Below are 24903 nucleotides of genomic sequence, written 5' to 3'. Positions count from 1 at the left end.
TTGTCAGTTCATGGACAGTTCGGCTCTTTCCATAATTTGGCTATTGTTGAAAGTGCTGCTCTAAACACTGGGGGTACAGGTGCCTGTACGCATCAGCACTCCTGTATCCCTTGGGTAAAATAAACAATAAATAGCACTGCTGGGAATTTACTGTTTATTTTAGTTTCAAGGAATACTAAAAGAGCTTCCAAAGTGATCCCTTTAAATTGCTTTCCTTACGGTTAAAAAACCAAAGTTAAAAGCAAAACCTGTCAGTCTCCCATCTGAAGACCAGAGCTTGCTCTTCTTTGAAGTCCCCAAATGTTTTCTGTGCGATTGTGGAGACTGTTTTGTTTGGCTAATTACCAGTCTGTCTCCACACAAAAAGGAGCAAGACTAGAAATGCTTTTAAATGCTTCTTTTATTTCATTGGTTGTACATTGGGTGAGTGAACTGAATATTACAACCAAAACATAGAGTTGATACAAATTAGACTCCTGTTTACACTGTAAGGTAATGAATGAGGGAATTCTTTAAGTGGTACAGAAAGATTTAGTAGAAATGTTACCAGTGGTATGGCTGAAAGAATATTTCGGTGAAGTGCTGTTATATCCTGAAAACCAAGAGTGAAATGTAGTTCCCATACAAGTGGTGAGTTCGTCTCTTAACTACAGTATTTGTTGAGTTGCTATCTTCGTGTCTTGGACATTGGTGATTTTATTTTTGTAATTAAACAAAGCATTTAAGATTTATTCATCATAGTCAGACTTCTGAATATAAACAAACTTTTGGCAAATAATATTTATACAGAAAAATAGTTTTAGATCCTCTCAAATCCCGGAATTATTCTATAAAATTACATTATAAATAAATAAAAAGCAAAATCTGTTGTACATATATTTGTACATCTATGCATTTGCCTTGCCTCCTCCTTATTGTAAATGGCATATTTATGACTCTTTGCATATTATAATCACAATTCTGGAAAATGGATATCATAGTAAAAATACAGTCTTCTATATTCATTTGGGGATACAGGTGATGTTTTTGATGCTGCATTATTAAAGGGCTGAAAATAGCTGTGTGCTAATAATTTTAAAAATCAAAATCATGAAACAAAAGAAAGAAAGACAATGTTACAACAATTAGTCTACAAAAATATTTCAGTGATTCCTGTAATTGACCTTTTAGTAACGTATACTATGCTTTCAATGAGTTTAAGTGAAGTAACAAAGAAAAAAAAAGAAATGAAAAATGAAACAAGTTTGAATGTTTCAGGCAAGTTGTAGCATAACTACGTTGTTATAGTTGAGAAAATTACAAATATCGATAATACATAAAGATGAAACTACCAAAGAAATACAAGTTAGATACAATACTTTCCCACAAATTAAAACAAATGCAACGATACAAGCACTATGTAAGATTACACTTAGAATGTGATTTTCTTTTGATGGGGTTATCAAATCTACAATAGAAAGAGAGTCATTAGACTTTGACCAACACTAAGTAAAATGGCGGATTTCTTTTTGCTCAAATGAAAATGATATGGTTGGTGCATCCAGTTCTCAGAACAGGCAGTGATGCCAAAATTTAAAATATTTTACATTCAATCTCAAAAGTCAAAATACTTCAATCACTAATATGTTCACAAAGAAAATGGATGTTTTAAACAATTACACATAATATTCATTTATAACAGCTGTTTTGTTTTTTAAACAATAATTTAAAAACTATGTAGGTACTGTATAGGCTATGTGCAACATATAAAATGTGAAATATGAAATATTTGGTACGATAGTGCTTAAAATAAACTTTAAAACAAACTTTCTGAACAAAATTTAATTGTATCGCTATTACCTTGAAGATCAACCAAGTATTTAAAAAAGTAAACAACATTAAAATATGTTTCATCCATATATAGTATATATATGTATGTGTATATATAATATGTATGTACTTGTATTAAAGTTTTTTATACTTTTGAGACATAAAATATGCTTTAAGGTGAAAGAATTAAAAGAACTATTTTTTTTCCATGCTGTAGTCAGTTACAACCCTTTAATCCAACTTTTGAAATGCAAAACAGTAATGGATTTTTTAAAAAGTGAAACTATCTACTTTTTGTTTACATAGTAATTTAGATTAAAGTCACAGTCAAATTTTCAGTGACTAAACTCAAACTTACTTAAATTAGAATATTATACAGATCTCCTCACCTACAGCTTCGTTGTTTGACTAGGTGTTTAGTTTAGAAGTTATTCTGTAACAGGCAACTGGATGGTGAGTTTGAAAAACTAATCCCTTCGATTAGACTGTTGGCATGGGCCTCTCATTCTGGTCAAGCTGGATGAAGTCTGGCAAAATCTAGGCACTTCTACAAAGTCTCTCTTATAAAACAACTTTAAAAATATACTTGTAAAATAATACCTTCAAGACTTTGTTTGGTGGGGTATGAAGCTCATACCGTGCAAAGTTTCTTTTTTCAATCTAGTTAATGTTATTCTAGAATCACATGATTCAATGCGGCATCTCCAGGCAAACCAAACAACCACACTTTGATGTGTCCCCCGTACTTGTGCTTGAACTTCCATTCAAATTTTAGACCTGCGGGACAGGCGTCCGTTTTACTTCACTTCCCACCTTTGCTGCAGCATTCATGTTGTGAAGAAGCGAAACATACTCTTTGATCCAGCGGGTAAATGAAATGACAGTAATTGGCGTTAGAATCAAACCTGCCCTCGGAATAGATTTTTTTTTTTTTTAACTAATGCTAATCGCTTATTGCTAACTTGGAAGTATTCTCAATCGAAATGAGTACATTGGTTGGACTTTCTGCATCAGCTATAGTTATGGAGATAAGACAATATTCCTAGGACAGAAACTATGTTTAGAAACCCTTGAAAAGTAAACTTTACTCTTTATGTCTTTAAACGTCACAGCTGGTCTCAGGTAGTTAACTATCTTAGGTTGGAATATACTAAGCATACCATATTTAATACTCATATATGATATAGCAGCACTAGCTTCTTACAGTTGTGGTCTGTCCAGAAGAACTAAATCTTTATTTAGCATGCAGTTTGTGGCAATTCTATTGAGGAGGAAACAGGATAGTATGTACAGTAACAATGTTTAGTTATTCTCAATGCGGATTCTTGGCATTCCATTCCGTTTCTGCTGATTATTTCAGAATTATCTGTTAAAGAAAAAGACAAGCATGCTTTAGACATCCTGCTGGGAGGGAACATAACGAGTTTCAGTTTTTTACTCTTTGAAAATAGGAATTTTCTTCAATTTCTCATTTTGATATATTGTGATCTTTTGATGCAATCGTCATCTTCAACGATCCCCACCCTCCATGCTGAAAATTTTTATACTTAGGCGCTGCTGCTATGTGACCGCTGTAAACAGCAGTGAGGCAAATGCACAGAATTTTATTTTCTGTAAAACTCTGATAGCGGATATGTGGGCATGCAGTGTGTTTAGACCCCGATCTCCTTTTTAGTCTTTGCCTCATATCTCTTTCTTGTATATTCACATATTCATTCAATTAGTATTTGCTAAGGTGATCAGGGAGTCTAATCAGAGAATTCATTTGTACATGAAAAGTTGTGGGAAACGTTTAAATATAAACATTTTTAAATGTATAACAAATTAAGTTTATCTATTATTTGCGCGCATGTAAAATTCAGAGGTGTGTTCCCATCCAAAGTAATTTCGTTCCCAAGATATAATAACCAGTAGAGAATGTATGAACGTCCCAAATGAAAGAGAAAAAGGGACAATGTTCTAATAAAGCAGTTAAAACATTCTTAATAAATCCAAAAGCACAGATAAAGCTAAACTATCAGATGCAAATCGTGGTCCCAGGAGTCTGATTTCCAAGCTCATTTCCAACTTCATACCTTTGCAAAAGACAGGGAGTTTGCCTTGGGTGACCCAGTCCTCTAAAGGTCAAGCATTTAAAAAGCCAAGCTTTTAACACGTTCTAACAAAAGTATTTATTCTTTGTGCAATACTTCAACCAAACTTTGTGCAATGAATGAAATATTTATTTATCAAACTGCTAAGAGTGTTTAGGAAAAAGCCAGTAAAAATTCTTTATGGCCAAGCTAATATTCCTGCACACTGGGATGCAACTCCCAATTAAAGCCTTATTTCTACAAGCATAATTTCTTATCCTATTATGTTAGAATTCACACGTGGATATTTTTTCCTTTTAAGTGGGTGCTCCTGCAGTTTACATAAAACAGTTTTAGTATATACGCAAATAGTACAAACTCAAATTAATTCCTCCCATGAAATAAACCATATCCTTTAATTTACTGGAACATACAGATGTGTATGGAATTGATAAATATAGAGGAAGAACTCATTTATATTAAATATTTATACTAAATGTAAACTCAAAACTTCTCAGATACGTTCATTCTTTGTTTGTTTTAAGTTCCTAGGAATTTAAAATTAACTGGGAAAAATAGCATTCCTTGTCTTGTATACTTATATACTGATGTCCTGGCACACTGATACACAAATAAAAATGAGATGTAATGATTTTATATGTAAATATTATCACAGTATCCTTGAAGAGCCCGTTGCAAGTTGCTAATACCAAATTCAGCTGGTCGTATTGTAACTTCACTTTTGGATTTAGAGACTTGACTATTAAATAGAAATTATTCTATTTAATCCCTCAGCTTCAGTCCTGTCTATAAGGCTTCCAAATAAGAATGTGCCCCAGGACATCAAATCATGTCCTTTTTCTCTTTATTCTTTTACTTCAGCAAGTCTCCCTAAAATATTTATGGGACAAAATTTTGCAATTTCTTAAACTGATACATAAATAATACATATTTTAGAATATATTTACATTCTTGCTTACTGACACTATAGTGCCACATAGAGTGATATTCTGAACTGCCTGGAAAGGAAGGTATCCTACAGAAAGCCTAACAAAGGGGAAATTTGTATGGCAGAAATTAGTCGCAGCAACGCTTTGGACTTACATTTGACAAAGAGACATGTACAACCACTCGGGTTTAAAGGAATTGTAAATTAACCTTGAAGTTAACTGAGAGAGTTAACTGGACTCACCCAGCTTGCCTGGACCCTCCGCCTCAGTTTACATAGAATTCATTATATGGATAAAGACATAAACAAGAATGGCCGATGCTACTATCTGTCAGCTGTTACTGCCACCTGGCCTCTACACCGGGAAACTCTGGCCATGTCTTTGCCTAACTTGTGGACTATCGTATGTGGTATAAAAAAATGAATAACTCTCCTGGCAGCCATGAGCTTCAAGAAGTCCAAGAGATTTGATTTTAGAAGGTAAGAAAGCTTTGAGTGTTTCGTTTTTTTGGATGGTAGCATTTTTCTTGAAAATGTAATTTGATTATTACTTTTTCTCCCCCCTGAGAAATACAGCTTGCTGGTACAATCTGAATTAAGTGTACTCTGGGGTGAAATACAGTCTGGGGATGCAGACAGGAGTCCAGATGAGGAACAGTTACCAATTGAGTGCCTCTGATACAGCTACCACCCATTTGACTGCTACTTCTGATGGTATAGGATGTGGGACACGACAGGCCATGGGGCCCACGGAGGGGACAGAACAAATTCCAGCTGGAGGGAGACCCCTGGAGGGAAGAGAAGAGCCAAGTGTGTGTGGGCAGGGGGGGGGGGATGGGGGGGGGGGTAGGGAGTATAGAGGGTAGGGTGTGGGGAAGCCATTTGGAAGTAGTAAAGAGGGCTCTTCTGTCTAGTTTTAAATCTGGTTTTTCTTTAGTCAGATTATATTTTTAATTCACAGCAAAGAAACATAATTTTAAAATAAAGACAAATAGGTACATTTTGTATGCTTCCCTGCTGCGTCTTCTCAGAGATTTTCTTTCTTACTAATTCTATATGGACATATAAAATTTGTTCTACACATAAAGACTTCTTCAATCTCCACTGTAATTTTAATGGCCAGCAGGATCAAAACCTTGCGTGGGTGTCTGAATATTTCAATTTAGGTACAAAATGTGCATTCTTAAAAGAACAGATTTATACGTGGCCCTGAAACATGGGCTATGAATCGGATTTTGACAAGTCCTAATCCTCAGCCTGTCCATTTTAAAGAACAGTTAATTAAATCACAGTGCACCAAAGTGACCTCGATAGACTGGCTGTCAGTGGCACCCTTCTTGTCCTGCACTTGCCCAAACTGAGACTGATCTCCAAAGTTCCTTCCTCAACCTCCTGTGTTTTCTTGGAAGGGGCAATCGAAAATTCCCCTGGCCCCTGGGTCTGCCAGAATATATATATATATATATATATATATATATATATATATACACACACACACACACACACACACACACACACACGTCAGAGAGCTGGCTACCACACTGGATTCCCCAGAAATCTCCTCTCTGAAACATCATTGTTGTTTTGGTGTAATTTGAATAGATGCCTCCCTGATTTTCTGGGAGGCTCTGAGCGATTTTTACCAGAGCCCTAAGAGCTAGGTCAGTATTGCCAGTCATATTTTGCAGACACACAGGAAAAGCAGCACAAATGGTTTTAACTGGCTTGCACGACGTACAAAGTGCTTGTGCAAACCAGCATGAGTTAGAGTTGTTAGCTCATTCTGTCTGCTGGCACGGGAGTCCCCTCCAGGGTATAGTGACAGTCTGCGATGACCGGGGAAAACAGTGATTCCAAAGGACGTGTCTATACCTCTCATGGGGCCAGTGGAGATCAGTGCTCAGAAGAAGCCCTGTGGGAGCCTGGGAACCAGGGAAAGGCGGGGCCGTGGGCTAGTGTCTAGAGCAAACAGCATGGAGCCCTGTGTTGGAGGCAGCAGTGACTGTCCGCAGGAGCCATGTGGGGAGAAATTGCTGAGGGACCCTGGGGCTGCTTGGTCCTTGCCCGGGGGTGGGGGTGGGGCAACCACATCCTACCCAGGGCTCCTCCCAGTGGCTGCTGTACACGTGTCTGCTCACAGCAGTGGAAGCCCCTCCTCCCAGTCACAGGTCCACTGCTTCAGCCTCAGGGGACCCCAGTATGGTATGTGATGGGAAAGAAATCAAATACACTGAACAGGATGTACTTCTGTTCATCTCTCTGATAGACCAGTCTCTCAAATTTAAGTCTTTTCTCATAGAAGGAGAACCATGATGAAGAAGGGTCTAAAATAAGATTTTAGCCAATCTTGTATGGTAAATCAATATTTTGAACTTTTAAAAGTATTATTTTTAATTCCTTTTTCCACTAAAGGAGAACACACAAAAATGAGACTAGCTGATGTCCACAATATTGGGCAATTTAAAACATTTTAAAACTATTTTTAAAATAAAGACACACTCGATTTCAAATTATGAGCTCAGGGATAACTCTTTGGTGGACCCTCTAGTTGTAACAAGAGTATCGGTGATGCAAAAAATATTACTTGGCTGCAGTGGAGTCTACTTTTTAATTAGCATTTCCTTCAGGTGGTCAGATTTGAGAATCTAATGATTCTGCTTAATCCATATCCTTAAATTATTCCCATATGAGCCCAGTATACACTTAGTCTAATACATATTTGCTGAAGACAAAGCATGAATGGCCCCAAAGAATATCAAATGGGTTGTTTTCCCCTCAAATGTGTTATGAGCAGCCATTTAATAATCTCTGCATCCTCCGGGAAGTGCGTATACCATTTGCTTCATAGTGCAACAGCAGTCAAATTTATTAAAAAGAAGACAGGGTCCCTGCATATTAAGCTGACTGACTACGGGGCCCAGGCAGGAAATGCACATGAGTGAGTGGGTCAGGTAAGGAGTGTGGCAGATGGGAGGGCCCGTGCCTGGAAGGAATGGCGGAGCAGCTAGTCAGCTCCAGCCAATGGCTACCTGCAGAAACCTGGGCTCCACATTGCTTGGCCTTTCTGTTTTCCAAAAGAGGATGGGAATTCAGCAACTACTTGACATTATAGAAGACAACTCTGTGGGTCAAATATATCTTTGGGCTGAATGCTGGTTTGTGCCTTACTTACTGGGAGGAGATATCCATTAAGCCTGGATTGCTAGCTTCCTGAACCAGCTAACAGTCAATGCTGTAGGCAACACTGGGGAGTTAATCCTGCAACTTGCAGACATTTGACTTTCACCCAAAGGAATAGGGTACTTGACCAACAGGCACCCTCTAAGAAAAAAATACTGTCCCTCCCTTTACTGATTCACCAGATAGGAAATATCCACATTGCCTTCTCTCTTCCAAGATGATGTTAGATTTTGGCTGAGCCAACCATATGCTCTTACCCTTGGCGGACACTTGAAAACCAGCTGGCCAGAGTAAGAAATGCACTTGGTTGAAAGCAAAATAGTCCATGCAGAGGCTGAAACACTGAACTCGAGTGCATCAGCATCATCCACTCAACCACTGAACTAACTAGCCCTGGTTAGCTAGTTAGCCAAAGAAGACAGATCAGCATAGGATTTCTCCAGGCTTCAGAGGCACCAAGTACTAACACTTTCTGAGTTTTCTGCCTCGTGGTGGATAGCCAGGAACTGAACATATGAATACCCTAGGTTATGGTGAGCTTCCAGATGACTTCCAGAAATATTCATACTTGTTATATAAATGTGTTCATGACAAAGATTCATGGGATGCCAGATGAATTATCTTTCAAAATGTTAGCTCAATATTAAAGTCAGTAAGAACCCTTACTGCTTGGCTTAATTGATGCGAAAAACATTTCAATGAAAAGACCAACTGTTCCTACGGATCCAAACCACAAAATAATTAGAAGAGAAGAACAATGTTTTACTTAAATCTTCCTGTGAATAGCCATCCAACAGTGTCTTTGGAGTGTTGAGTTTGATGATGTAGATAAAATATGCCTCATACTATGTTTGTATGGTTTTGCTGAAATCTGAAGGAATCTCAGTGCATCTGAATACTACTAGCATGGGATCTCTAATGCACATTTCTGAGCAAGGCTGTTGCATTAACTGGGTCCACAGCAAAGTTTTTAAGAATGAGGCCATGTTTCATTCATCTTTACATCTCTACTGTCTAGGGAGGCACGTATTAACTGTTGGGTGCATGGAACGCTGAAAAAGTATTTACTGAGGACACGATCCCACAAAGCTGCCATCAGTAGCATACCAACAGACCACTCACAAGTGCGATATAGTAATGGGGGCAGGAAAAGAACCCTTTGTGCAATATATATCTCTGTAGTCTTTCAGGGAAATTCAGAATTAGGGAATATTTGAGAAAAATAAACCATTCCCCTACTCCCTGTTATATATCGATAAGGGAAAAATATTCCAGGCTGGGGAAGAATCACTCACAAAGACGGAAACAAGGCGGAGAAAAAAAAGAGCCACTTGAAGAAAACTTCTAGACTTGGTTGACTCCTTAGACAATCTGTTTCATGGTTACAAGGCCCTGTTTCCTTGGAAGGTAATTTTTAAAAGGATGTTTTGCTATCTTTTTAAACAGAACTTATTATTAATTAAAAAATTGAAAACCGAATGGCATTTCCTGCAACTATGGCCAAGCTAGGGAAGCTTGCTTGTTGCTCACCAGGCTAATATTTTTTTTTCTTTATTTACAGGGTTTTTTTTTTCTTTCTATTCTGTCATGCATGTTTCTCTTCACTACTATCTACTGGCATCCCTCCCTCCTTCAGTCTGTCTACTGTTTAATATTCTCTCCGTCTTTTCTCTAGTACTTCTCATGTCAGTCACGACTGTCTGAAATTCCCTAATTTTGTCCAAGAGGCCAAACTTGTGAAGTATTTTGGTTGAGGCGAAATGTACAAAGGCAGAGGCCCATGGGTCCATTTTTGGCTGCAAACTCATTCTGTACTTAATCACAGAATGGATTACTAAAGTCAAAAGCAAATGTCTTTGGTCTCAGTGACCATAGCCTTATCAGAGCAGTTCTAATGATACGGGTTAATAAATGAACATTTGTAAGCACTCTGGCCTACTTCAAGACTATGTGTAAACTTGAACCACACAGACAAGTCAAAGATAATTAGTGGTATATGAAAACACACTTTGGAAAATAGTCCCAGTCATCATTTGGGGGAATACTGTTCTGAGAGAAGGCAACATCTTGTGCCACATTTGACTTGATTTCAAAATGGGCTTGCATGTATGTAGGAAGGCTAGGCACACGTGCGGGTTGTGGAAGAAAGTTCTCAAATATGGCAATGAGTTTCACACTCAAAAAGAGCAACCCAAGGCAGCCGGAATGCCCACAGTATTTAGCAGACCGTAAAGAGTAGGTTAGTCAGATGATTGTTTTGTCCTCTGTTCTTCACAGAAAGTTTACATCCAAAGTTCTAATTCCTTTGTTTTCAATGACATATCATTTTGCTGAGGACTCATTTCTAAAATTTTCTATCCTATAATATTTGAACAGAAAGATTCTTCAGATATACTTTCTAATACATAAAAATTGATCATTTAAAAATATTAATAATTGAGGTTTTGCATGAAAGTCAATAACCCTGGTCTCACTGAAGATTACTGACCAGGGTCCACACTGACAATTTGTATTATCTGGATTTATCTGGATAAAATACATACATGGAAGTTCTTGATTTGAGTAAGACTGCACTTCTCACATGATTCCATGTCACATGTGGAAAAATCTAGATTCTTGTAAGTATGGAGTGAGGCTCTACTCATGATCCCCTTATCTGTCCCACACCTAGCCTCAACCAATCCAAGTCCCTTGAGGGGATGCTGAGGATCATTTCTGTTGGTTTTACAGTGAGACAGGAATCTAGCCCTCGTGTCGCCTAAAAATCCATAGATCATCCAAGGATGACTCTTTCTCCTGTAGGATATAAATGAGAAAGAAGGAAAAGGCCTATGAGAGACTTTTTCGTTCCTCATGCTTCCCTGTAATACTACAGAAGTGTTCAGGGGTGTCGGGTGCTTGTTCTGGAACAGAGGAGCCATAACACCATGTTTGCTCTGCAAGTGCCAGAAGAAGTCAAGACAAAACGAAAATGAAACCAGACCCTAGACTGGAGGGGCCACACGACAGCCAGGAAAAAAAAGAAGTGGGATCAGGCCGTGGCAACCAAGGAAAATGGGAAGGAGGGTGGATGCATGCATCTGGTGGTCGGGTAGGGACAAGTCCCAGGTTTTCTCTTCCTATTCATGCCTGACACTTCTGTCTTCCACACCGTGCATTGCATCCCTACCCCACCGACCTTCCCCAGCAAACATCCTAGCCAAGGAATTCACCGTGGATGATGGTTCCTCTACTCCCAGCGGATAGAGAAAGCGAAGGACTTTTCTATCACACAGCTGTCTGGGGCTTTGAGTTAGGCATATGCTCTTGGCATCTCTCTTGAGTCTCAAAGATACAGAAACGTCCATGCACATGGTATTTGGCCTGTCCCATGCTGTTAGTACAGTATTATCCTTGAGCAATGTCATGAGCTAAGTAAACTATGATAGGTCAACCTGGAGACCTTACCATCAAGTTCCTCACTGTCTCTATGGAAACATTATTTGAGTCTCAAACCAAGTGACAAAGGGAATTTTGAACAAACACTGTTAAAATTAAGGACTTTCTATATACGAAAGAAGGCTAAATTCCTCTACTATATCAGACACAGTATACAAGATTTGTACCACACTATTTGAGAAAATATTCTGGGGTGCCTGGGTGGCTCAGTTGGTTAAGCTTCCAACTCTTGATTTCGGCTCAGCTCATGATCTCACAGTTCGTGGGTTTGAGCCCCACGTCAGGCTCTGCCCTGACAGTACAGAGCCTGCTTGGGATTCTCTCTCTCTCTCCCTCTCTCTCTCTCTCTCTGCCCCTCCCCCACTTGCACATGTGTGTGCTCTCTCTCTCTCAAAATAAATGAACTTAAAAAATATTCTAAAACATTATAGGGAAAAATTAGAAAATATTTTTCTAAATATGATATTTCATATTTAGAATATTTTCAGTGAGATGTATAGCAAGTGAGGCTACCAGGGATGAAATAGGCTGCCCACCTCAGAGGCTATTCACGGAAGGTGACCCCTGGACATGAAGGTGGAATCCAAGAAAACTTTTTTTATGCCTTTAAAAATCAGTTTATGCAGCAATGGAAAAGAGATTTCCAGAGCAGTCATTTATACCTGCTCTTTTCAATATGGGGTTTTGCTTCCAGTAATAAATTGAAGATTTGGGCCAAGAAAAAATCACAGAAACAAGATCCTGTTGGATTCAACATAAAGTCCTCAATCCTGCTCAATACCCTGCTTTTATATCCACCTCCATTATGTTGGACTTAGAATCCTGAGCACATTTTGGCTGTGGTGTTCATTTTAACAGTGGAGCAGAATGTATAATCCAGCCTGCTAAGAACTGGCTTTTAGGACACTTAAAGGTGGAAAAGTAACCAAATGCTAAGATTCAGTAAAAGGAATGGTAAGATTAATGTTGCATGCAAGCCATGAAATGTGTCTCATACTCATCTTGCACATTTCTGGAATTGGTGGGATGACCCTGCCATCTAACAAAATTTCCAGCAAAATTAGTATTTTTTTTTCCTATTTTAGTGCTTTGCCTGTGTGTCTGCATATGTGAGTGAGAGAGAGAGAGAGAGAAGGTGGTGAACAAAACTACTTAATTGTGTGTAAAATCATGGCGCAAAGGAAAAATCAGGGTCCTGGACTGGAATTTCAGGAGGCTTATCTGTGCCATCAGCAAGCTTCGTGACCTTCTGAGCCTGGCTTTCTCACTCTGCTTGCACAATGTTGGTACCTCTGCAGGCTGGTGGGTAGCTAAACCAGGTTACCATCTGTCTTCCCTAATAACTCCCAGGGGGAGTCAAAATACCAAAAATGGAGACCGAAAAAAGAAAATATATAAAGAAAGCTCCTCTATATTCTCTTTTATTTCTTTATGGCTGTCCTCTATCAAAACTCAGTGGCTAGGACCATTCTTTGAGCATTTCTACTTTTTGAGATGATCCTTATTATATGAGAAGTGCTTGAACTGTCACTGTTTGCATGTGGGTTTACTGCCTGGCACCCTCATTAGGTAAGATTCATGAGAACAGGGACTGTTTTGTTCAATACTGTATTCCCAGGAGTGCCTGGATGGCTCTGTCGGTTAAGCGGCTGACTCTTGATTTTGGCTTGGGGCCTGGTCTCATGGTTCGTGAGTCTGAGCCCCACATCAGGCTCTGCACTGACAGTGTGGAGCCTGCTTGGATTCTCTCTCTGCTCCTCCCTGCCTCTCTCTCTTTCAAAATAAATAAATGAACTTTGAAATTTTTTTGTAAATGCTGTATTCCCAGAAATGTCGATTTTACACGAAACATACTAGGTTCTTAGTAAATGTCTGTTGAGAAAAGGTATGAAGGTGCATTGCCACCGAGTGAACACTGGGCTGTTGTTACGGCCTCACATCTCAGCATAGACCCCGCTTCCAGCGAGGATGGCTCACTGAGGACAAATCTGCTTGTGTACGCAGCTGCCTGCTTTACGAAAACAGAACTCTTAAAAGACAACACAGCCACAAAAAATAATTTGTCATGTAAAAATAACTTTATGCGATGGACCTAATAAAAGTACAATCACATGTCTTCTTTCCAATCCTAATCCCTGCTTCGTTGGAGAAATGTCTATTCAGATCCTTTTTCCAATTCAGAAAATTGTGGCAAATAGGCATAGCTTAAAACTTGCCATGTTGACCATTTTTAAATGTACAGTTCAATGGCGTAAGTACACTCACTGCTGAGTAACCATCAGCACCATCCATCTTCGGGCCTCTTCATCATTCCAAAATGGAACTCTATGCCCATTAAAGAATAACTCCTTACACCCCCTTTCCCCCCAATACTTATTTCCTTCTTCCTTTTTCCTTCTCTTCTCCCCATTTTTGGCTTTAAAATGGGATCCCTGGCTCTCTGTTTCATACCTGAATTGTCATCAGCTTCCTAGGCTCACTTTCTAATTCAGCTCCCTGGCTTGCTTACAACCAGACAGCCTCCTAGTGGCTCCTTTGAGTTGCCTCCTCCAAGCCACCCCAAACGTTTATTCCCAAGTAGTGATGTTCAATTCACCTGAGACAGGTGTGAAGGTAAGGTTCTATGGAGACTGGGAAGAAAAACAGTGTCTCTCCTTTTAAATTATCGTTGTTTAGGAGTGCCCGGGGGTTAAGCGTCCAACTCTTGATTTTGGCTCAGGTCATGATCTCACGGTTTGTGGGTTTCAGCTCCACATTGGGCTCTGTGCTGATGGTGCCAAGCCTGCTTGGGATTCTCAACCCTGTCCCTCTCTCTCTCTCTCTGCCCCTCCCCTGCTTGTGCTCTTTCTCTTGCTCTCAAAATAAATAAACTTAAAAAAATCTTAAAATTATCATTGTTTGAAAAATTAAAAAAATGAAAAGCCCTGGATGAGAGGACTCCTCTTGGTAGACTCTTTCCAGCCAGAAGTTATTTGCCAGTTTACCATCCTGGGAAGGGTGAAATGGTGACCTTGTCCATCTGCTTTCTAGCTGTTGTTTTCTGGACTAAAATTTGAATTTCCTTATGGTTTCATCAACCAACAGTATTTTCAGACTATTTCTGATACTGAACTTGGATTTCAAGAGGTTTGTTTCTATTAGAACTTCCTTCTTAAATGGTTACAACTTTAAAAACTAATAGTTAAACTCAATAGTTAGACGTTTTAAAGGGAACCATATAAAGAGATTCATCCCAGTCCTACAGTGACCATAAACTCCAATCTCATTCTATGGTGGAGACCCAAGAGAACAGGATTTGGAGGCAGGTAAACCTGAATTCTAAAACTGTCCAGTCACTTCCTACCTGCTTGAATCTTAAACAATTTATTCTTTAATGTTTGCTCTCCTCTGGAAAATGTATAAGACACTTCACAGAGTTCTGTTGAATAGTAAATGAAACAATGTATAGTAAGTATCTGGTTTTGTTAAGTGTTGGTTCCCTTTTCTTAAAAGGGAAGGGAATAAATAAAATTTCGTTTCAGTTTCTATTTAAAATGGACATTCAAATAATAATATTGTGCATTTAAGTATTATATGATCTGTATTGCCCTCCATCTATGTTGTTAATAAATCTGATTTTGATGATATTAACATACTAAAAATGTCAAATATAGTTACTCTCCTTTCTATATTTGTGTATCCTGACCTGTCACTGACAACTAAATAAATATAAGCTGGATTTCTCTGTTTATTCATGAAAGTCTTGACTGTCACTCATACTGATCATTTTTCAAACTAAAATCTTTGATTATAAAAGCATCAAGAGTCATCAGTGTATGATGATCAGCGTCCACTGTAGTAGAAAGTTAATATCCAATGACAGGCAGGATTCTTTTGAGTTAGATCCTGTCCAAGCCTGTTCTAGGCCCATTGGATGTGTTATACGGGCAAGTGATTCAACACTTATCATTCTTAGTGTTCCTCATTTCTACAGTGTGGATCATTGTCCCTAACTCATGAGTTGTGTGGATTAGATCATGTATTTAATGAGTGCCTAGTGGTAGGAAGCACGTGTGACCACTGTTATTTGGTAATATTTCACCTAAGTTAGCTTCCTGGGCCAGGCCACAAAACATGAATACTTTGACAAGGTATAGACAGCATTTACTAATAATGTGTGTATCGCTCTGCTTAGAGCAAACCACGATTTATGGACACTTCTGCACACCAGTCTCGTCTAACACACATCCATGCTTCTGTCTTCAAACCTTCACCTGTCCTGTCCTGGGGTCCCCTATATACCTGTCCTGTCCTAAGCTCCACATACACCTGTCTTTTCCTGGGCCTCACATACACCGCAGACAGGGGACTTATGTTATGACCTTATGTTAAAAAAAAAAAAAAAAAGCAACACTTAAACACCTTTTTTTTTCCAAGGCAAAGGAGTACAATGGGGTTTTCTTCTCATTCTTGACATATTCCTTAGCTTTCCCTTTTTAAACTTCTCTCCTTGTTCAAGGCCATCCTTCACATTGCAAGGGCCAGAGAAGAGCAAAGAAAAGGTGAACAATAGGAATAGATTCAAGTAATTCCTTTTCTCCCGAATTCTCATAACTAAGGTGGTTCTCTGGCCCTTTCAAACATTTCAGTGTAACAATGACAAATATTGAAAGAATGACTCATGCAAGAGCTATGAAATTATTATTGGAAAATATATTTGGAGAAAAAGAAGGAATCAAGTTTAACATCCCTGGGTATCTTTTTGATTCCTCAAAAACTTTTCTAAGTTCTAAGAAGGAAGCAAAGCTATTGATTGTTCAAAAACAAATGTGTAGCTCACATATTCTTGCTGTGTTGTGGTTTGACAGTGGGGTAAGTGCAGTGTTAGGAGGCAAGTTTCGAACCCTCATGTAACCTTGAGCAAGTCACTTAACCATTCTAGGTCTTTCTCACTGTGCAATGGCAGGTTAGGGGCTTGGAAAAGTTCTGAATCTGGTTTTGCCACTTGACCGATGATCTCGGACAAGCCTCTCGGCTTCTTGAAACTAGTTTCCTCATTTGCATAATGGGGATAAGACTAGTCCCTTACAGGGCCATTTTGGGTTTTAATAATTCATATAAAAGGCTTATTAGCACAACGTCTGGTTCTTGGAAAGTCCTCCATAAAGGAGAGCTGTTGAGTTGTCTGTGTGTTTTCTCTGCACTCTCTACTTTGTGGCTGGGGGAATGATCAGTTAAAGCACGTTCTCAGGAGGGCAGTGTGGTGAAAGAGAAAAAGCAGTACTCTCAGAAGGACACAGATAATTGGGTTCCAGCCCTGGCTCTGTCAATATCTGTGTGACTTGGATAAGTTGTCCTGCTCACCTGGGCTCCTGTTCCAATTTGCAACTTGCATTTTAGTTTCCTTTTTTATATTACTGTGGGAGTATGGCAGGACTGCAGTAAATTTCTCTTATGGTGTACTGTCTTTCATGACTGTGAAGAGTTGATGCAGGTCTGCAGTCAGACCTGCAATGCCTGATATAACCATGACTATGGAAAAATGGGTGACATTTACAATGACCAGCTTAATGACGCTGCTTCCAGACTGTGGTGAACAGTGAAGAGTGTCTGCATTTGATGACAGGAAGCTCATCGACATAAGCTCTGAGGACCTTTGAAAACGCCAGAGCGAAGGCAATGATAGAAAGAATAATATGATTTGATCACTGAAAGTGAAACAGACCAAAAGCTCCAGCAGATTAGATTCTAAATGCTACACTTTTTCATGAACCAACGTCAGAGAATAGTGGTCAACAAACTGGTCCTTCATAGTACAAATACAAGTGAAGATGTGTCAACAAGAACTGTTCTTCTTATGTGAGTCATTGCAGAGATGTCTTAGAGAAGGCTGGTGTGGCAGGGAGGAGGAAGTTGGTGAAATCCAGATACGATAGAAGCGGGAGAAGACCCTTGGGAGGCCAAAGGATCAAAACGCGCCTTTGAACTTTCCTGATTCTTAATTATCTATCCCTCCCCATATTTCCTCTTTTCTCTCCATCCCAAGTTCATCTTTTCATTGATGAGGTAGCTTCCTCCTTAGTGAACCTTCCCTCAGCCTGTCCCAGCTAGTTCCCACCCACTCACTTGTGGTAGATTAGCGTTTCCTAGTCTCTGATTTAACTCATCACTGCCCTGCTCCCATCCTGTCCTCCTAAGCCCTCAGTAACTAATCCCTTCTCACCTCCACAACTGAACTTTCCGGCCCTGCCCAAACGCACCCTCTCCTCTTTCTCCCACTCACTATGGCCTAGAGCTCTTTGTTTTGCCCATGTGAGCCAGGGTCCACCCGCCTCCTTTAGATCTGATAAAGTAATAGCTGTTCCATCTGCCTCTGTTGTGGGATAAAGTCCAGGACTGATTCTAAAACTCTTGTGTGAACCACATAGGCTACTGAGGAAGAATGCGGGGCAAGGGGGAGGCATAGACTTCAGGGTCAGATGGACTTGGGGTCAAATGCAGGCTCTACTACTGATGGCACATGTGGCCAATCTAAGCCTTGATTTCACCACATGTAATAGAAGAATAGGGCCCATCTGACAGGGTTAAATATGAGGACACACGTAAAGCAGAATGGTGGTACGTTCATATGGGTTGTCCCCTTTCCCCCTCACCCCATGCCCATCTCCGCCCCTTATGCTTCACAGTTGTCTTTATCTGTCAAATTCCTACATACCCCTCCAGACCTACTCCCCAGCCCTTTTAGGGATAAGGCCCTGCCACGGAGCTTACCGCCCACGTAGTAACGTTTGAGTATCCGACTATTTCGTTTGCTGGCATTCTCCCATTGCTCCGTGTTTCTCTGACTAGGCAGTAAACTCCCGGTATCTAGCCCCTGTCCACAGTGGCAGCCTCCAGAATGATCAGCAGACTCAGCCAGGTCTGACCTTGGAGTCGTCACCCCCAGCGATGTGGCCCAGAGGGAATGCTAGCAGGGGCTGAGAGGCCAGACCAACTGGCAACTGTCTGTGACACGTGGTGGCATCAGATCCAGTAAGTGAAGGAACAGTCGGGTCAGCTGGCTGTCCCTCCCCCCTCATCAGGAAGCGGTGGGGATGTCTCCTCTCCATCTGCCCACACAGAAAGGCTGCCAACACCCCAATCATGCTGGTAAGAAGTGCAGGAAGGCGGGCGGCAGCGGTAGAACTTGGGGAGCTAAATGCCTATAAATCAAAATTGTACTCTGTTCCTAACAACTTTTATTAAGAATGAGACCCCATTCATCTTTCAGCCCTTGAAAATGGATTTGAATTCCTGCGTGGTAGCTAGTCTCTTTCCGTGCAGGTCTACAGCTGAAATAAACACACATACAGGATGAACAGTATATTCACTCTGCTCAAAAGCGGAAACCTCAAATTAGGAAAGTTGAGCATGATTTTATTACTATCAACAGAAGCCAAAATACTACTGGGAAAAGAACTTCTCAATCTAAAAAGATTCCCCCCAAATTCCATCAAAATGCAAAAGAGGATGGGATTTGAGTCATAATAAGTAGGACAATCCACCAGGCAGTAAAGTCCCACATAAGGACCCTTGACATTTTCTCTTCAGCTGCACAAAATTGGAGCTGATATGTCTTTAGGTGCTCCATAGAAAAGAATTCTACCCAAGTTTCTCACCATGAGGTGTAAATTATTCATGAAAAATGAAAATGCACTAGATTACGACACTTACATAACTTAGCCTTTCCTTTGAGAATCTGCAGACACATTTATGAACTGAACCTCAGGGTCGTTTGGCCTGCAAAGCAGCTGCCTCTGAGGCAGAAAGCTAAAAGATCTATTGTCTTCTTATTTTCTGATTTCTTGAAGAGCAAAAACAATCTGCTTCTGTACGGCTGTCCTAGATCCAAGACCCACCCCTCACCCAAAAGTGTTCTGACCCGGATGGTTCCCTCTGGATCCTGATGCCTGAGCTGCACTGCGCCATGGAATTTACACTTAAATTGCCAAGCAGCTTTAGCCAATAGCATTAACTGAATGCAAGTCCTGCAGTTTCAAAAACATTTAGCTTTTTTTTTTTTTTTTTTTTTTTTTTTACTTAGAGCTATAGCAGGCTCCAATCTCACCCCCCCCCCCCACGCTTACTCACTGCTGCCTCTTTCCACAAAATATTTAATATGGCAGTTCTGCCTCATTTGAAGCAACCCGATCCATTACTGAAACGGAACCCCCTTCTATTGTTAGGACATGAGCAAAACGTGCAAGGTGGCTAAGGAGCTTTAGTGGTGGGAAGTCAAATGCTGAGATGGATGTTCTCCACCTGAGTACTATTCACAAGGGCTTGATTTTGACACTTGCCCTCTGGGCCTCTCTGGAGCACAACATAGTTGGGTCCCAGCTGCTTTCTACAGTCTGTTCCCAGGAATGAGCAAATGGTGAGAAAGGAATTCGAGCATCCGTACTTGGAGGCCAGTTACCACCGTGTGTTTTGGCAGAGGTGTCTCCCAGGAACCCACTTCCCCCACACCAATGCTTTACAGAACCAAGATTTTTCTTGTGGGGGAAAAAAAAAACAGGCTCCAAATGGGTCAAATGGTGAATAGTGGGGAGTGTTTAATGCCTCCTACATTTATCTGAATATAGTCCTGGCAGATGGCTTTGCATAATAGATGTTTTATAAAACTCTTTGAGATGAGAGTTTAAGTAAAACATGACCTTACCTTTCTAGATTTCTTCATTAGTACAGGCTAACTTACATATCCAAAAATCTTTATACAAATAGCTTTGAGGTTGTGTTCACATTTATTTGTGAGAAGTAAAATTTGATGCTTTTAATCTTTATTCTTCCCTCTCAAGTAATTTGTAGCAGGCCAGATAAAGCATACTATTATGAATCTGGTTGCGTGTAATTTTTTTTTGGTACGATATTATTGAAGTTGATTATCAGATACAGTAAATTTATAACTGGCATGTATAGAAAATGGGATTTTTCTGACTTAGATATGTTCTCATAAATAGAGAATTATATGTGTATATTACTAATTTTCAATAAACTCTTCCTAAGGTCAACTTTTTGTTAAATGGATTTAATCTTTGGAGAGTGTTTAGAAGATGTGACAAGACTTTGAGGTCATAATTTTAAACCTGAGTCATCACTTTTTGTAGATATGATTGAGAGATTTTTAACATATTGCCAGAAATATAATTTGTTTTCCCTAGCTTTAAAGGTACTGGTTGGGGGGTGGGCACCTGGGTGGCTCAGTCATGATCTCACTCTTGATTTTGGCTCAGGTCATGATCTCGCAGTTCAGTGGGTTTGAGCCCTGCATGGGGCTCTGTGCTGAAAGTGCAGAGCCTGCTTGGGATTCTCTCTCTCCCTCTCTCTGCCCTTTCCCCCTCCCTCTCTGAAAATAAGTAAATAAACTTAAAAAAAAAGTTACTGGTGGGGTGCTCTATAAAAAGCTTCCTAATATCCAAGTTCAAGAACTTTTTCTTCCTAGCACAGTCTCATTTCCCAGAATGAATTAGATGGATAATCGCCCTCACTGCCCACGTAGCTCTCACTGTGGAAACATGGGCGGTGTGTATTCATTCCAAATCTGGAGGGGCTCTTTCTTTCGAGCAAAGGCTTGGGAGGTCTTTGAGCTTCTGTGGTTCTGAAGTCTCATTTAGGAAGAAGCGGAAAGGCACATGTTAGGAGTAAGCACGCTGGAGACATGGGACCAGTGAGTCCACTCAACTGCTGTCCCTGAAGGGACTTAATTCAGGTCCTAGGGAGCGACTTCCTATGGCTAATCTTCCACCTCAGCCCAAATTTCTTTTTGTGCCATAGGACCTTAATATTTGGATGCGTTTGCCATGGGATGAGTTTTTATGTTTCTCTTTGGTTAAAAGTAACTCTCCCCATGTAAGTGGCAAAGGCAAGACAAAGTATGCCACTTGCCAGTGGCCACCGTCTCAGTTAAAACCTTTCAATGGTCTCCATAGACTCTCCAGCCTCAAATCTATCTGTTCACTCTCCCCAGACTTCTGTTCTGTCAACTATCCTGTTTAAAGACCTCTATTGGCCAAATCAGGCAAAACCCTTTGCCTTGGTCCTGTAAGGTCAGAATCAAACCCAACTGCAGTCACCACCACCCCTCCCACCGGAAACTAAGGCTCTGACCAATCAGATTGCCTCCTCCCCGGATGCCTGCCTGTGCGCATGTGCGCTTGCCATTCCTTCTTTCCAGCGATGCTCCGAGGAGCGTGCAGGTAGAGTCCTTTCAGAACTCAGAGGCTAGAAAAAGCACTTCTAGCTGCCGGGATGAAGGGAAAGACTCTCAGTATAAACTGTATTTTAACTGGGTCTTCAAGGATGTTATTAGGTAAACTGAATGAACTCTGTATATAAATGAAGAAACTAAAACTTGAAGTGTATTTGTTCGGAAACTATTTTCTCTCCTCTTGAAACAGAATGTAGGTTTGAAATAAAACATAACAAAGCAATGACAGCATAGAGTCCTATAATAATTCAAGTTATAAGAATTTCAATCTGTACTCTTGTTAAATGAAATTTCTTGCAATATGAAAAAAACTAGGCAATCCATATACTAAGCTGTATACCTCTACGTCTTTTAATGTGTACTCTGAGATCAAATATTTCCCAATATAGGCATCTATAGATTGATACATTCTATCTGTTGGGCTGAAACAGACCGCTTTATATGGTATTTTCATTTTCATGTCTGACCTTCCTTGTTACCAGGCCATTTGTTAGTTGATGGGCAGAAGTAAGAGTCAAGTCTGGGCAAGGGTTTCACCCAAAAGAAGCCCGTGAGCCTGCTTCACTAGGACTAAGGACGAATTCTTTTTGACTTTTTATCTTCTTACTTCTTATCTTACTTGTATAAATCCTGTTTGTAATTTTCACTCGACTCACTGTTATAATATTATGCAGAATATTCATATGTGGTTATATATTGCAATAGTGTGTATCAGCTATATGGTTTCCAAACACGACCTGGCAATTACATAACTAGCTCAAAGCTCAAGTTCAGGCCATCTCCCACCCCCACCCCCACCCCCCTAAGGATTCACCATAGTTTGAGCTGCACGAGCAAGGCTTCTTCATTTCCTCCTGTAGCAACAGAGTGTGTTGCTATTGGGTCTCACTTGAAAGATAGTTTTATTTGGGGAGGGAACTGACTTTTATGTATTTATAATTATGAGAAAGGTGGTGTAGCACGGTGGTTAAGAGCAAGGCTTCTAGAGTCAGATTGCCCGGGATTCAGTTCCAGCAAGACCCTTCATTCGCTGTTGAACTTTGGCTAAGATAGTTAGTTAACCTCTGTTTCAGTCTTACCATCTGTGAAACAGAGATGCCCAAAGCTGTGCTCATAAGACTGTGATTAAGGCTTACATGAGTATATCTATACATACGTTCCCTTTCTCATATAATATAAAATATGGCATGATATATAATGTAACATATATGAGAGAGAAACCATTTAGAATAGTATCTTGTGCAAAATAAGTAGTTGGTAAATAACAATCTTATTAGGTAATGATTATGTAATGTAATTTCTATAGTAAGGCCCAAAGACCTTAGCTGAAAGAGGAAATAGCTGCTAATAAATTTGTTCATTGCATCTTTGTTTATAAAGCTATGCCCAGAGTCAAACAACCAAAAGGATTATTTTATATTTCCCCCCAAATATTTGGATTTTGTCTTCACTGCATTTCAAACTACAAGTCTAAGTTCATTGAAAACTTTCATTGCTGGCCCCTTGATTCAGCCCTGAGAACATAATTTCGAGGTTTGTACCTGTTCATCTTGGCTCACCACGGGCTCACGTGTAAAGGAAGCCTGGACCAGAGGGTCTGTCATGGGATGTTTTGGTCTATCTTCTTTCTTCTATGAATGACTTGTCTCTAATTACAAATGCCTGTGAGGTTTGAACTGTTTGAACTGCCGGTATAAATTGATCAAATGCACTGAAAGACTGTCAAAACCCTAGCGCATTTTTTGTTAAAGACAGATCACTCCATGAAGGAAAAAGAAGGCAAGATGCTTATTGTGCCCTGAACTCTGAAATCGTTAGCACTATTTGCCATTCCGCTAGTGTCTAGCTTCATACATCTGATACTTTGGGTCCAGCATAGCAGCGAAGGGACCACAGGTTTTCTGGATCTTAGGGCTGGAAGGGACTTTGGGGTGATCTAATGCTGGGCTCCCTCTCCCAAATGAGGAAACTGAGACTTACTATGTTTAAAGGACACATCATTCACATGGATATGATTCCATTTGAGTTTAAAGGGTGAGATTAACAAGACAATGACTTGTCATTTAAAGGCCATCAGCATCCTCTGAATTCTGGATTCTGGGGCACTGGAAGACATTCCAAGTTCTTGTTTGGCTGCTTCGCTCTTTGAAACTTGTTGAAAATACATAAAAAATATTCTATCTGAAAAATTTATATTTACGACTGTTTCTTTTTCTGTGGTTTTCTTGAGCAAGCTGACCTTCCTGAAGAGCTGCTAAAGGATTTCTCTTCTTCATCACTGAAGTGGAGCCCAGCAACTAGTATATCTGATAAACTGCAAGACACAGATTTAGGATTCTCGAAGCTACTGTCAGGTACTCCTTTAATAATATCTCTTTAAATGTAGCTGGAGTTAAACTTGTCAGTTCCCTTGCCAATCACAGTCTGGTGTAAAATGATATATCTTAGCCTTTGCATATCCCATGCTTCCTACCCCTGCCACCCTCCCACGTACAGAAACCCACACACGGGTGTGCAGTCTCTCAAAGTTTTTCCCAGGAAAGGGAGCCAAAAAAAAAAAAAAAATCACCAGGCTGGAAAAAATATTTATGATATGTGATTAAGTATTTACCATATGAATGGAATTTATGCCCGAACTCCACAGTGTTTCTTTATCTTGACTTCCTTTCCATTCTTAGGAAAGATCTCTCAGCATTAAAAGCACTTAGCTTGGGGTGCCCGAGTGGCTCAGTCGGTTGGTTAAGCGTCCGACTTCAGGTCATGATCTCACTGTTGGTGGGTTCAAGCCCTGCGTCTGGCTCTGTGCTGACAGCTCCGACGGAGCCTGGATCCTGCTTCGGATTCTGTGTCTCCCTCTGTCTCTGCCCCTCCCCAACTTGCTCTACGTCTCTCAAAAATAAGTAAAATGTTAAAAAAAATTAAAAAAAAAAAAGTGCTTAACTTGCCATAAAGTATAGTAAAATTCCATCATAATGAATGCCAGTATATGATACTTCAAACTTGTTTTTTTAGGAGAGGACTTTCTCACAAAAATTCTGTCAACAACCACAAAAACATGGTTCAAGAAGGCAGGACTCAGACCTAAATATCCAAACATCCAGCTTCCTTATTACGAACGAGCAAATGAAAGGGAACCTAGTTATAGCAGGGATGAAAATTGTCTCTCCCTCTTCCAGCCCATCCTTTCTTTTGAATCTTCTTCCCAGCTAAGAAACTTACTTGCTATTCTT

General features: G+C 40.0%; 1 protein-coding gene and 1 long non-coding RNA gene across 6 annotated transcripts in view; one reads left to right on the top strand and one right to left on the bottom strand.

The window, feature by feature from the left end:
• LOC122214358 overlaps positions 1-24903 on the top strand; it is a 74289-nt gene that overhangs the window by 42444 nt on the left and 6942 nt on the right. Inside the window, exon 2 of the long non-coding RNA XR_006199839.1 lies at positions 23908-24027. This is a non-coding gene — a long non-coding RNA (uncharacterized LOC122214358). The remainder of the gene's footprint in view (positions 1-23907; positions 24028-24903) is intronic.
• The window catches only part of MBNL2 (muscleblind like splicing regulator 2), a 158105-nt gene continuing 133584 nt past the window's right edge, over positions 383-24903 (bottom strand). For 3 of the 5 annotated variants that reach the window (XM_042929356.1, XM_042929374.1, XM_042929393.1), the window contains one exon: positions 383-3175. In XM_042929356.1, the coding sequence (XP_042785290.1) occupies positions 3048-3175 (128 nt within the window). In that variant the 3' untranslated portion in view covers positions 383-3047. The remainder of the gene's footprint in view (positions 3176-24903) is intronic. The other 2 variants (XM_042929365.1, XM_042929384.1) reach the window with 1 other exon arrangement.

This window comes from Panthera leo, chromosome A1 (assembly GCF_018350215.1).
Source record: "Panthera leo isolate Ple1 chromosome A1, P.leo_Ple1_pat1.1, whole genome shotgun sequence".
In the NCBI taxonomy this organism is placed as follows: Eukaryota; Metazoa; Chordata; class Mammalia; order Carnivora; family Felidae; genus Panthera; species Panthera leo.
This window is presented reverse-complemented; position numbering and strand designations above follow the sequence as displayed.